Genomic DNA, 14,274 nt, shown 5'->3' on the forward strand with positions numbered 1-14,274 from the left:
AATTACATTTGTAAATACTGAACCTAGTTACACTTTCTTCAACACTCCCTCTTAACTAGGGAGGTATTTATAATGGTACTTGGTCATTCTCAATCTAAAGAATATCTCATAAGAAGAATCGGATTAGTAACCCAACTGTATAGCATCATAGTAACGAACATTGTTTCCACTGCAAGGCCTTGACTGATAGCTCTATCTCTCATTAGATCAGAGCACAATGTTGGCGAGACCAATGATTATAGACACCTTAATCATTGTCTCTCAAGGTACATACCCACCCGGGTGTTCACTGAGTATGACCTTCTAGGACTATTCTTATCTTGGGTTCCCAGCCCTCAAAGAATATCGGTCCTCTTGCCTACTCTTGCCTTGGATGCCCTACACATCCTCAAAGAGCATCGGATTCCAGATGATTACCAAATCCTCCATTCTTTCTTCAAAAGTGAAGACAAGAATGTTGTGTCTATCTCTCCCTCTCAACTAGGGAGGATTTCATGTGTTTACATTTCTCTTCATGGCCTTCACCTAGACTTACGGTTGTTAGTCCTAGTCTAGTGCATGACACATGAAATAGAAAAGCACAACTATCACTCCTTTTTAATCAGGGGTGTTCTAATCCAAGCTCCCTCTTAGCTAGGGACTTTTCTATACATCAGCAACTTCTTCATCGTGGGTGCTTCAGCTGCTTGATCAACTTCACTCCTTGATGTCAAGAAAATCAGTTGAGCTTCTTCCTTGTAGGGTAACAACCATCGATCACTTTCCTCCTTAGTTCATCATGTCATTCCTTTCTTCATGGAAAGTGGCCTTCTTCATATTCGGAACCTTCGTCATATGACTACTTCTTTCTCATCATGCTTTTTCCATTCATCACATGAATGCTAGTTGTACTTGTAAGTAGCCCTGCATGAACTTATCCAGATATTATTCAAGAAATCAAAATATATTATTAAATCAAATCATACCTTACTAGGCAGTTCTTCATCATGACATATTTTTGTAGGTATCAGCGTCCTGCATACATGTTGACACATCTCTCAAAGATATCCATAGTCAAGGGTCTTCATCTTTTCCATCAAAGTCTTCATATTTTTCCGAGAGATTTTTCTAGTCAAGTCTTCTTGATCTTTTGGATGTTGATTGCCTTCATCAGGGTTGCATATCTCACGATCTCTTCCTTCCTTACACATTTCATTCCCAGGTGCTTTTAATCAGAGTTTCTTAGGTGTGAATCAACCACCTCATACTTCATATGAGGACATTTATGTTGATTTCATCTAGTGCGTCTTATGTCTTCTTGCATCCTATCAGAGGAGGAGATCCTTTTTCTCTTGATCATGCTTCTCAAGATAGAAGTAATGATCCATGTTACCTGCAACCATATGACATGTCATTATAATATTAAACACAAGCATACATACCTCATTTTTACCTTCAGGTCATCGAGGCTTCTTCCAGCAACTTCCTTGATTGAAGAGATCTTCAATCCCTTGATCTGCTTCATGTCATCATACCATTATCTCATGGATTCCATAAGTTGGAGTTCTTGTTGAAACACTTGCTTCCTCTCTAGATTAGTGAACCCTATGATGAGGATTCCATCAGAGAATTTTGAGGATCTTGTATATCCCCAATTGGCAGATGTTTCCTTTTTGACTTGATGTATGATGAGCCTTGTCCTAGATGACTCTTTCCTTCAATGTCCACTGAGTTTTTCAAGAGCTATATCCTTCATGTTTTGTTTGTCATAGATTTTGTCCTTCATGATTCCCATGGTGATGTCACAAGCCCTTGTTTCTAATGCTTCCATGATGCCACGATGCATCTTATCATCATTTTCATATCCTATAACAGAAGCTTATGATAGGACCCTTTTGTAAGGGATATCATCTTACTCATAGGAGAGATTACTCTCTCTTTCCTTGGCCCTTTTCTTCAGCGTCCTCCATCTATCTGGTGATATGAGCTTTCAAAATATTTCCATAGCATTGAGTCTTAGCTATACTTATTATGTCTTGCTTGAGGACCGACCTTGCCTTTCCTTTCTGCCCATGGTTGAGTTCTTTTATCCTTCAATACTTTTGCCATCAACTTGTCTTTCTCCATCTTTTACTTTCATGTAGATCAGATATCATGTGACCTTCTTTATTGCACCTTAAGAGAATGAGTTTATCATCTACATCACTTTGATGTCTCCAATATTGCTATGTGAGGGGATCTTTCATAAATATCCCTTTTCATAAGTTCAGAGGAGACCTTCTGATGACTTCAGCGACTTAGAGGACTATGTCTATCCTCCTCCTTCATGCAAGGAATCTTGATAACCCATCCAATTCATAGATGTCCTTGCAATCATGAAGTCATTTAACCAAACTTGAATATAGAATGAAAAGATACTTACTTGTCATGTGAAGATGAAATCTTCACCTTGATGCTTTCTTGAATGATCTCCTTCAATGAGATTCTTGCTTGAGCTGCCTGGTACAATTGAGTTCCAAGACTTTTCTTGAGACTTCCTTGCCTTGTTCAGCACCAAGCACTACTGCTTTTTATAATATGTTGAGATTACTTGATTCCTTGTGAGGGTATGAAATCGAAATCAAGAATTTGAGAGTACTGTCATGATGCCCATCCGAGATGTGGCATTGTGTTCTCCTGCTGTAGTGATATTGCTGTACTGTATGATGTGATTGTATATCCTTGTAACCTTGTTGTAGTGCTCCTTGCTTGGAGTAGAACCTTGCTTGAGTTGACTAGCATGAGCAAAGATCTTTGAGGCCTTCAAGCATTGTTCAATACCAAGCATCAAAACTGCTTCAGACTTAAGTCATTGAGATATCTGTGGTATAGATTGTAATGATATCCAATTTGGGGCTAGCACTGAAACTGTGAGAGGTACTGTGTTTTCCTTCTTTTGACTGTGATCTGAATTCTGAGCACTAGCATTGGGACTTCACTTTAACTGAGATTACTTGATCTTGAATTGTCTTGCTGTTGTTTACTGCTTGTTGAAGGCTGATCTTTCAATTTTGACAAAGCTTTTCAACTTTGCTTTGATGCCCTTCTTGAAGACTGATCCTTGTATGTCTCTTTTGTTGACCTTCCTTTGACTTCAGCCTAGTCACCGTCTTGGGGCTAGTGCCCTTACCCAATAGGATGTGTTTAAATAGTAAATAAATACACATAGACACTCCTCCTTTGTATCATCTCACTTATTCGTGTGGTTATTTGATAAAAGCCTAAGGGCACTTCTGAAATGTCCACTCTACTTGTGTTTCAGTGGTTGATTTCTTGCTCAAGCACACTATGGTTTGGGTTTGTCTCTCTCATGTTCAACATTACAGTGCTGTTATATTTCTACCAACTGTTATGGTCGGATTAGGTTTTGATCAGAGAATTCACCATAGATCCACAAGCTTATGAATCCTATTTGCAAGGTTCTGATGCCTCTCTTGCAAGCATACTCAAAACTCAGCCCTGCAATATCAGAGTCGAGTTTGGAATTTGTATCTTGCAAGGTTAGCTCATGATCGCAGGTTAAACCTGCCATATATATTGGAACTTTAGTTATTCCCTAAACATCTGCACATTTAATTATTCTTTGTCCTGACAATATGTCCCATGGAAGTTAATTCTGATCCAACTTTGTGCTATCATGCAGAATTTAGAAAGAAAATATGCTAGACCTGTATCAATATAAAATCATTATTTTTCAATCATGCTTTTCCTGACTATAGGATATGTAATCAGAATTATGATATCAGTTAGTAGTGTTGTACTTGCAGGGGACTGATTTTCTTTAAACAGCTGCATTTATGAAATGTAGGCAATTGATTTATGTAAAAGGAAGAGAAGGTTGAAAGCCCATTAGGATTAAAAATTTGGTTTTAATTTAATATTTAAATTTCAAAAAAAAGTTTAAAATCTTAAATTCTAACAGAGGATATTACAATGAAGAAGATATATCTCATGCTATAAAGACTATCCTTCAGCCAAACAGCCATTCCTGGGGGCATCTATTCCACCAAAATTGCCCAGGACTTACCCCTAGCCCCAACTATATAATAAACAGCCCACTTGTGCAGGGGTGCCAGCCCACGAGGGGCAGAATATATACCTGATTTTAACCTCCTTGGTGGGAGAAATAACAACACCCCGCTTTACCAATCAATCAAACCATTATTGACATGCAGCAAAATACCATAAACTCTGATTAGTGCCTCTTGCTTTCAGCTTCTCTCTATTAAAAATGTCAGCACTTTGTGATGATCTTGGTGACCTACAACCTTAGAATATAAAATTACAAACGTACATCTCTTTTATCCATATTCCATACCTCTATACAGATGACGAAGTCCTGAACACTTGACTTGAACTGCAGACCTTGTGCTAAAGCACCTTTGAAAATGCCAAAAGAGTAGAGAACTGCTATCGCAACACCTTGCCACCATGTTAAAAATACAATGGACTTAAATACAAGAAACTTCGCCAAAGGTTTGATTGGCTCCAACACGTCCTTTGTAACTGTATAAAATTGAACTAGACAATATAATGCCCATGATTGACTAAAGTTTAGCACAACTGCTAGGTAAGGGTACCTGAAAATGATTGACAGAGAAGTCAGATTTGTAACCACAGGAGAAAGTAATCAGCACCTCAGCATGGCTAAAATAAATGCAGACCCTGTAACAAAAGAGAAAGCTAGTGCAAATGAAGGATACCACATCAATGATTCAGGCATGACTAATTTTTTTCACCACTAAAGGTTATTTTCACACAAAGACATTGTGACATACCCATAATACCACTTGAACTCTCCTTCCCCATAAACACCAAACGATTCAAGCACCACTGCTAAAATTGCAGAAAGGGTCTTTATTATCATCTGAGAAAACCAGATGGCACAATAGGTCAGAATAAAAAATCCAAAAATGCAACCACAGTTCAAAATTCTTATAAGCATAGAAATAATCTGATACAGCAATGTGAAGGAGTAATCTTTTGAGGATGACAAACACATACATATTGAACAATGCCAAATTTAACCACTTGGAAGAACCACTGCCCAAGCCTCCATGGCTTAAAGAAATAATTCAGAGGGAAAGGGTGTTTTACAAATCCCTTTTCACAAAAAGGTTCCAATAGGGGCGTGTTGGCATTTGAACGCCCTTGCCTCTTCATGAACTCAATAGTTCTTTCCTCTCCACCTACAACAGTTCCCGCCATCTTAGGTTAGACATGAAAACTTTGCAGGCCTCCTTACTATATTTATATTGACAAACACGACATAAACCACCTACAGATTCCTCAATTTGCATAAACAACTCTAAAAGACAAAACGTAACAACTCTATATTATATGTGAAGAATCTTTTAAATGAGAGAGGCTATTATAATAATAAACATAACTGGATTTTACTAAAATAAGTGCTATCAGGAAATGTTTCCAAACAATGGTCCCAGAAAACATTGGTGTAAAACAATATAATTGCATTTTCTAGATTTCCATATAGTATGGCTTAAGAAACTCCAGTTAAAGACACCTATTGTATCCAGGCACACAGATCCCACCAATCCGTAACTTATATTCCATAATCACACCTACAGGATGAGCAGATTTCAAACATAAGTTACAAAGATGTAAAGTATTGGGCCCACAAATCCTGTCATATTTTTGTGGTGTTTCATAATGAATGTTCATTTTAAGTAGATGCTTCTCATTCATAAACTGGTGGAATAGCTCGAGTTGTTGAGATATTTGAGCTTCATGCAAGACAACTTGGGGCCAATTCCCTGGCATGGCTGCCTCTATTGCATGCCTAATTCAATGTCTCTGTTGTGTCAGGCACTGTAATCATAGTCAATGGGTTTACACCAGGTATTATCCATGAAATATGGGGAAGAGCCCGAGGGCTTCCCCATGAAGTTTTCCTTGAAAAAAAGGTGTTCCTCATTGGAAATGGAAATGGAAGTTCAAACTTCTTTTATTCCTCTACTGCACAAAACTCCTAATCTAACCATGTACCAGTACCAGAAACCTGTGAAACTTGGAAAGGCCTCTAAAACACAATTGCCCATGAGGGGCATGGGGCCTATATGAAGTCCAAAGAACCTAATCTATGAAAAATGAAGACAAATGAACCTCTAATCCGTTTCTAAACCTACTTACAAATTAACCCATCAGGTTATCATTCTTATTTTATTGCCAGATAACGTGCTGCACAAAACACAGGATCGCCTGGAAGTTTCTGAAACAGGTACGACTGGAAACACGACCCCAAAATCATCCTTTCTAATTGAGGTTGTACATCCAAGATTCAAAAATCAGCCTTTATACATGAAAGAATAACGTTAAATATTTCCAAGGACCACTTTGGACACTCTTCCACATGCTACACACCAAGCCAATGTGGAAGACACTTATCCAAGCTAACTTTTTCAACACTCCCTCTTAACGAATAAAGTGTTCTTCACCAAGACCAACTTGTCCCTGAAAAATATAAATCTACCTTTCCCCAAAGACTTCATGAGAATTTCTGCAACCTACTCATATGTGGATATGTACCGCAGCTCAACTGTGTGAAGTATGTAACTAGGTTCGGTTTTCATAAATATGAAATGTGCTCTTGATTCTTGTATATTGTAAAAAAGAAATAAAAATTATTATTGTTATTTTTGTAGCATGGGTTTCATGCTCAAGGTCAATTTATTTGTAGGTCAAGCACCCATTGAGTACTTCTAGGGTTTGTCATAGAGTCAAAAAGTCAATTGAGTCATTGTCATATATCAAAGACTCCAATGGGCACTTTGTATCATATAAAAGAAATTTATTTAGAGCCAAAAGAGTCAAATGTCTTCCTCCAAGACCAAGTCGGCCTGCTAGAAAACAAGTTGGCCTCATTAGGGCTTCTCGACCTTATCAAAGAAGCCTATATGTAGGAGCTCAACCTCATTTGAAGATATCATAATCAAGTTTGATCAAGGACAAAAAAAGAGACCTAGAAGGAGCAAAGAAGAAGAGAATACAAGGAAGAGAAAATCGAAGTTTTGAAGCTTGTTTTGGGTTACATAATTCCACATGTGCGAAGATTTTAGGGCACATATTGCAGCTACAAATCTGAAATTTCAGATCTCTAGAGAAGTCGAATTTTGGTGTCATAAAGATCAAGTGTGCAAGCTGAATTTCCAAGAAGAAAGAAGCAATCCTAACGAAGGACAAAAGAAGAAAGTTTCACCATCTTTTCCCACACATGCAAGTTAGGGTTTCTGCAATAGAAGCCAAAAATCATAGACCTAAAGCCATGACCAAAATCTGAAGCAGAAGCCGAAATCTGAAGTTTAGCAGCAGATTGACTTGGGTTGACTTTGTGAAGGACAAGCTCATCAAAAGGAGAAGTTGACTTGGTCTTGGAGGGGTCTTTGTCAAAGGTCTTAGGTCTTGGAATTCGTCATCTAAAGATTCTATAAGAAGAGAAAAATTCTTGTGGGTTTTCCTCTCAAGAGGAGAGGTTTTGGCCTTGGCTAGCAGCCTACATTTTGTGTCCTCTTGTCTCTTTGATCTTCATAGTTTGGTAGTTGTTTGATGATAAGAACACTATAATAATCAAGTAAAGAAGAAGTTAATTACAAGTACATCCATTTAAGTAAAAGAACATCACAAGCAGTTATCAAAGTAAGAGAAATCACCCTAATCTAGCTGCCCTTGATTTCTCAACATGGTATCAAAGCTAAGGTGACAACAGCAAAGGCAGCTTGAAGATCATCCAATTGAAGAAGGATACATAAGGGTCGAGCACAAGGGGAGCATCAAAAAAATCAAAGCTTCAAGGAGGACTATTCATCATCAAGGATCATATCATCTAGAAGGAACAATACTTGGAAGAAGAAGACCTCAAGCACCCCACCTCCACTCAAAAGACTCTACATTTGAAGCATCTTGAGAAGTCTCCACATTCTACACTCCACATCCAAGGGAAAGCAAGAAGAAGCACTTCATCATCATCAAAGGAATCAAAGTGATCTCCTTCTCATTGAAGAAAGGATCACATCTCAAACATTCTTGAAGAAGATCATCTCTCCCCATCTTTAAGAAGAAGTGTTGTCTTTTGAAGAAAGAAGATCATCAAGGAAGCAATCATCATCAGAGAGCATCTTCATCTTCACTTGACAAGTAAGTATTCTATATTTTATGTCTCAATCTACAATGACTTATTTCTGCAAGAAGAAAAACAAACTTGTTGGGTCATCGAAATACCTTGCATGGAAGAAGAGAATAGATTTGATCCTCGTAGAAAATGAAGTTAGTGAATATGTCACAGGTTCTATCACCAAACCTTCTCAAGAGAAATCTCAAGCTATATCGAAATATATGAAAGGAGAAATAAGATCTCAAAGGATCCTCATTGAGTCAATCAAGGATTCTCTCATCCCCTATATAGAAAAGTTGAAGACATCGAAAGATATATATGAAAAGCTGGTAGAATTGTTCTCTGTAAGCACTGCAAGAGAAATAATTTCGTTAACAACCGAACTATACAAGATGAAGGTATCAAAGAACGAAGGGGTAGCCTCATTGTTAAAATTGGCAACTGGGGCCACTCTCCATGTGGGTCATCTTATTTATGGCAGCTGATATTTTTCTTGGACTCCTCTTATCGAGAGGTGTAGGATTGATCTAAAGATCATCCGATTCCGATAAGTATTCATGGAGATATGAATTTATTTGTGTTATGGGACAATTCGTCAAGGTCGGCCAGCGACCCAACTGCCCCCTCTTGTGCTCCATGTTTTAGTATAAATACAAGTGCCTTGCAAGTCATTTGTACAGAAACTCTCTTGATATTTCTTCTTCTCCACTTGTTTTGGGTTTTAGTGGAAAGAAGAATCTCTAAGGGAAAAATGCAGTCCTAGAGGATGATGCCCTAGCTCATGAAAGCCATACGTTGTCCAGAGAAAGCCTAAAGGTCTAAAAACGCAGACATGAAGATGATAATGATGCCCTAGCTATACGTTGTCCAGAGGAAGCCTAAAACGCAATCATGTCGTGAAGAAGATATGCCCTAACCCCCTACATTGTCAAGGAAGACAGCCCTTGTTTAATACGTTGTCCCAAGGGTGACCCTAACCGTGGTTATGGAGATGCCCTAAATACGCAGCCATGGAAATAAAGGCAGGAACCCTAGCCACAGGACTAAGGGAGAGGAGATGCCCTAAGCTTAGTTGCTATGCTAACTAATGGAGATGCCACCTAAACGTTGTCTTAGAAGAGTGTTCTACACAAGGAATGCCCTCGTTGTCATGGAAGGAAACACCCTCATCCTACACGCAGTCATGAAAGGTATACCCTCGCTATCATGGAACGAATGCTCTCACACTTAAACATTGAGATAAAGAAGCCACACCTTCAGCTATGCTTAATGTTGTTCTAAATAAGGATGTTCTAACTATTGTTTTGATTGAAACAAAGTCATGAATGATAGATACAATCGTTGTCTTAACGGAAGCCTATTGCTATCACTCTAACATTGTCATAGAGGAGAAGACATTGGCATTGCTATGTGTTAGGCTGCAGGTCATAGCACTATAGCTAGCCACCTTGGTCTTATGATGAATGTTGTAACATTATAGACAGCATAGCATATGACTACACGATGCATAGTGCACACAGTAGCAGCAATGGGTACAGGATGCATAGTGCACATAGTAGCAGCGATGAGTACAGGATGCATAGTGCACACAGTAGCAGTGATGGGTACAGGATGTATGGTGCAGCATGGTGTAGCTCAGTGATGCTGGACATAGTGATGGTGCAACATGGTGGAGCTCAGTGATGCTAGACATGGTGATGGTGCAGCATGGTGTAGCTCAGTGATGCTGAACATAGTGATGGTGCAGCATGGTGTAGCTTAGTGGTGCTGGGCATGGTATGATGGTGCAGCACAATGATAGGCTCAACATGGTGATGGAGTCACCTTGGAGAATTAGTTGAAGTAGCATGTCTTCAACTGAGTCCAGCTACCTCATGTATCATCTTCTTAGAGATGATCTTTGCTCTTATTTATATAAGTCAAAGTGTTGACTTTTGTTGTATATGTACTATCTCTCTCTCTCTCTCTACTGAACTATTCAAAAACATATAAGAAGAATTGATCAAGGGTTTCCCCACATTGGGGTTTGTACCTAGCTAGCGCCATATCTTGTGTCCTCTTGTCTTGGCTTGTCTTCTGCAATTCATGTTTATGTTCTATCTGCGATTTATTATTATGTTGATGTGATTGCTAATCTGGAAAAGATATTGAGCTAACTATGACAATTGAAATAAATTGCCCTAAGCATAGAACATACCTAAAATTAACACTCATACCTTGAGGGTATCTCAAATAAGAGATCAACTACAAGAGCTATGAGAAGTGATGTCTAATCGAGAAATGACCACCATTGTCCTCAATGCACTACCTGATGAATGGGGAAACTTTGTATCAAGTATCTACGGAAAAAAGCAAACTACCCCATTCAATGATCTATGGTCATTATGCAAAATTGAAGAAACCATATTGAAGGCAAAGAATGATGTCGGATCAACTGAACAAACTCAATCCTATGTTGCAGGAAACGTCAAAAATGGTGTCGTACCCGTACCGAGGACGACTTGAAACACCGAAACAGCCTTGGAACAGGGCCCAAACGTCATCAATCGTACTGTGTGGCGTTCCATGATTTCGAAACATCGTCCGATATGGTCGGTGGCATTTCAGTCACGCAGGTTGAGTTTCGATGGCCGAAAAGTAAAAGTTGATTTTCTTTTGGCCTTTTCGGCCACAGCTCAAGGGGTGAAAAAAGGGTGTGGTTCCCATCTAACACCCAAACACTATTAAACCAATTTTTATGTGGTTATTAGCTAAATTTAATAAAAATTACAAATAGAATTCTCTAGAAGATGAAAAAAATAGAATTATCTAGAAACCCTATGAGCCTCTTCATTTCTTTGAAAAGGCACTTCATTCACTCATTTCTCACACATTGTTTGCAAGAAGAGCTTCCTATAGCAACAGCAAGGAGTTTATTTGTGTTTTGGAATGTGAGTAGCAGCTAGTTTTGTGAGTTTTTCATTTCCTAATTTTGCAGCATTCATGGCTTCTCAAAGTTGTGTTTCAAGTGCCCCTAAATTTGGTGAGTTTTTCAATTTGTATTATTATAATTTTGCAGCACTCATGGCTTCTCAAAGTTGTGTTTCAAGTGCCCCTAAATCCAGTCAAGCAACCAGACAACAAGAATATTATCCTCTATGGATTACGTTACCAAAGTGAAGCAGATGGGTTCTGGTGGTACATGGGAATGGAAGTGCAATTTATGCAAAAATGAAAAGAGCTTCAAGGGCTCTTACACAAGAGTGAAGCCTCACATTTTGCATGAAGAGATAAAGGATATTGACGTGTGTGCACATACCAAAAATGTAGAGGTGAGGGCTAAACACAAGAGAGCAATGATGCTCAAGTTTCTAGGATCAAAGAAGAAAAATCGGCACGGGCACTACAAATCCTTGCATGTTTAATGGCATTGAGCCAAGGATTGTTCAAGAAGCAAGAATGATGAGGGCACTAGAAGTAGAAGCAGAGTTGTCCAAGCCATCAACTCCAATTCAAGATAGTAAATTGTTGCAAATGCTTAATAGTCAAGGGAGAGAAGAAGTTGACTCAAGAGTGGCAAGGGCCATCTTTGCTTGTGGCATCCTCTTTAATGTGGTTCGATCCCCATATTGGCAAGATTTGCTGAGGGTGATTAACAAAGCTCCTCAAGGTTACAAGGGCCCCAACTATGAAAAAGTCACAATAGTTTTCACATCCATCTGGTGGATCTTCCAACCCATCTTTGCTGCAATGGAGATCACTACTCTGATAGAAGTATATTGTGCAACTAGTGTGAAGGTCTCCTCATAATCAACTCCCTCAACCTGTGAAAATTGAGCCTTGTATTTCTCAATGCTGCTATTAGCAGCATGCTTGATTTTGTAGAGCTGCCTGGAAGTCACCACTGACTTCCCTTCGGGTCTCGGAACAACTTCCCAAACATCATTCTTTATGATGGAATTGTGGTCTTCCTCCATGGCATCCCTCCATACCTATTGGTTTGATGCCTCCTCATTAGTAGAAGGTTGAAACCCACTGATGTTGCTCACCAAAGCTATATAGCTACAAAACCTCTATGGTGCCTTCCTCTCCCATTATGTTGTGAGTTGTAAGGAATTGTCAACTCTCTCTTGATGACTTCGCATGCACAAAAGCTCTTGAAGTCATTGAAGACATACTTACCCCCATTGTCAGACCTCAATACTCGAATTTGTCTACCTATTTGGTTCTCCACGAGAGCTTTAAACTCTTGGAACCTACTGAAAACCTCGCCCTTGGTCTTTACAAAATAAATATAGATCTTCTTGGAGAAGTCATCAACAAATATCACATGGTACTCATAACCACTCAACAAGACTACATAGGACCACATACATCAAAGTGAATCAAATCCAATATCCCTCCTACTCTGTTGTCTTTGCTTGGAAAAGCAATCTTGATGTACTTCCCAAGAGCATACCCCCTGCACACATCCTCATGCTCTATGTTAAACTCTAGCACACCTGCAACAAGCTCCCTCAAAATCCTAAGAGCCCCATGATGCAAATGAGCCATCCTCTTATGCCACAGCGCACACAACTCACTACTGCTACTATTGTGAATCAAGGCATGAATTGTCTGAAACATGAACATGTATAGCTTCCTCTATTTGATCCCAATCACTTTTGCTGAAGTGATACTAAGACCCTTAGGGTGAATAAGAACATGTTTGTCTTTGAACACCACCTCACATTTTGTGTCCTCTATGATGGAAACCAATGTCAAGTTTTTGTCAACCCCAGGACATACAAGACATCCTTCATTGTCATAGGCTATTGGAACTGCCTCTAAAAAGAAATTGTACCTCGCCCAACTACACTGACCGTGGTGTCATCACCAAGCACTACCTCACGATCCATTACACTCTCTGTGAGACCTATGAAGTGCTTTCACACACCTATCATATGGCTAGTGGTCCCACTATCAATATACCATACACTAGGACCTGTACTAGTGGAAGGACATACTAGCAAGGAAAACTCCTCAAACCGAGTGGAAAACTCATCCACCTTTGCAAGCTGCAACCTATTTGTTTTTCTTGTCAGGACACACAACTGCATAATGCCCCATCTTGTGACAAGAAAAACATTTCACTTCACTCATATCTTTATTTTTCCCACCTTTTGCCTTGGTCCCATCCTTGTTACACTTCTTGGACTTTTTCTTTCTCTTTGTCGAAAGAGAAACATTCTCCTCATCATTTCCATGTTGCTGACTAGTAGAGCCTGAACCACACCTCGGCTCCTCATGTACAAAGTCATCCCATAACCTTTCCCAATTAGGCATGTTCTCCATGACATGATAATGCAGAAAGGAGGAGCCCTACAAGCAGTTGATAATACCATGATCTTCACCAAAGAGCAGATAGTTGTTGTTGAAAACAAGTCCCTACTTAAGAGGGAGCTTGGGCAAGTGCCTAGGTAAGAGGGAGCTTGGGTATATTCCTTTTATAGGAATGAGTAGATCCTCCCTAGTTAAGAGGGAGAGATAGACACATCATTCTTGTCTTCATGCTATGAAGAAAGAATGGAGGATTGGGTAAGCATCTGAATTCTGATACTCTTTGAGGATGAGGTAGGGCATCCAATAGGTAAGAGTAGTCGAAGAGAAAATTCCATGAGGATGTGTAAATCCAAGATGGGAATGGTCCTAAAAGGACATACCTTGAACATCCAAATGGGGTATGTGCCTTGAGAGACAATGATGAAGGTGTTTATAAATCATTTGTCTCCCCAACATTGTGCTTTAATCTTGTGGAGAGATAGAGTTGTTAGTCAAGGTTTTGTTATGTGACAATGTTAGTTTATATGATGAGATGCACTAATATAAGCTGAGAAGATAGCTTATGAGATGGCTTACCAATCCGACTATTCTTATGAGAATTCTTCAGTATGAAAATGTCCAAGTACCTTGTATGTATTATGAATACCTCCCTAGTTAAGAGGGAGTGTTGAAGTATTTAACTAGGTTCGGACTTCATAAATATGAAATATACTCTTGATTCATGTATATTGTAAAAAAAAAAAGGATATTTATTATTATTATTTTTGTAGCATGGGTTTCATGCTCAAGGTCAATTTATTTGTAGGTCAAGCACCCATTGAGTGCTT

General features: G+C 39.0%; 1 protein-coding gene across 4 annotated transcripts in view; it reads right to left on the bottom strand.

Moving 5' to 3' along the window:
* LAZ1 (organic solute transporter ostalpha protein (DUF300)) overlaps positions 1-14,274 on the bottom strand; it is a 226,171-nt gene that overhangs the window by 11,898 nt on the left and 199,999 nt on the right. For all 4 annotated transcript variants that reach the window (XM_089433283.1, XM_089433282.1, XM_089433281.1 and 1 more), the window contains 3 exons: positions 5,023-5,207; positions 4,797-4,885; positions 4,337-4,598 (listed from right to left, as the gene is read on the bottom strand). In XM_089433283.1, the coding sequence (XP_089289409.1) occupies positions 4,337-4,598; positions 4,797-4,885; positions 5,023-5,207 (536 nt within the window). The remainder of the gene's footprint in view (positions 1-4,336; positions 4,599-4,796; positions 4,886-5,022; positions 5,208-14,274) is intronic.

This window comes from Pinus tabuliformis, chromosome 5_1 (genome assembly GCF_031772625.1).
Source record: "Pinus tabuliformis cultivar Carrire ecotype Pingquan chromosome 5_1, CPIR1, whole genome shotgun sequence".
NCBI lineage: Eukaryota > Viridiplantae > Streptophyta > Pinopsida > Pinales > Pinaceae > Pinus > Pinus tabuliformis.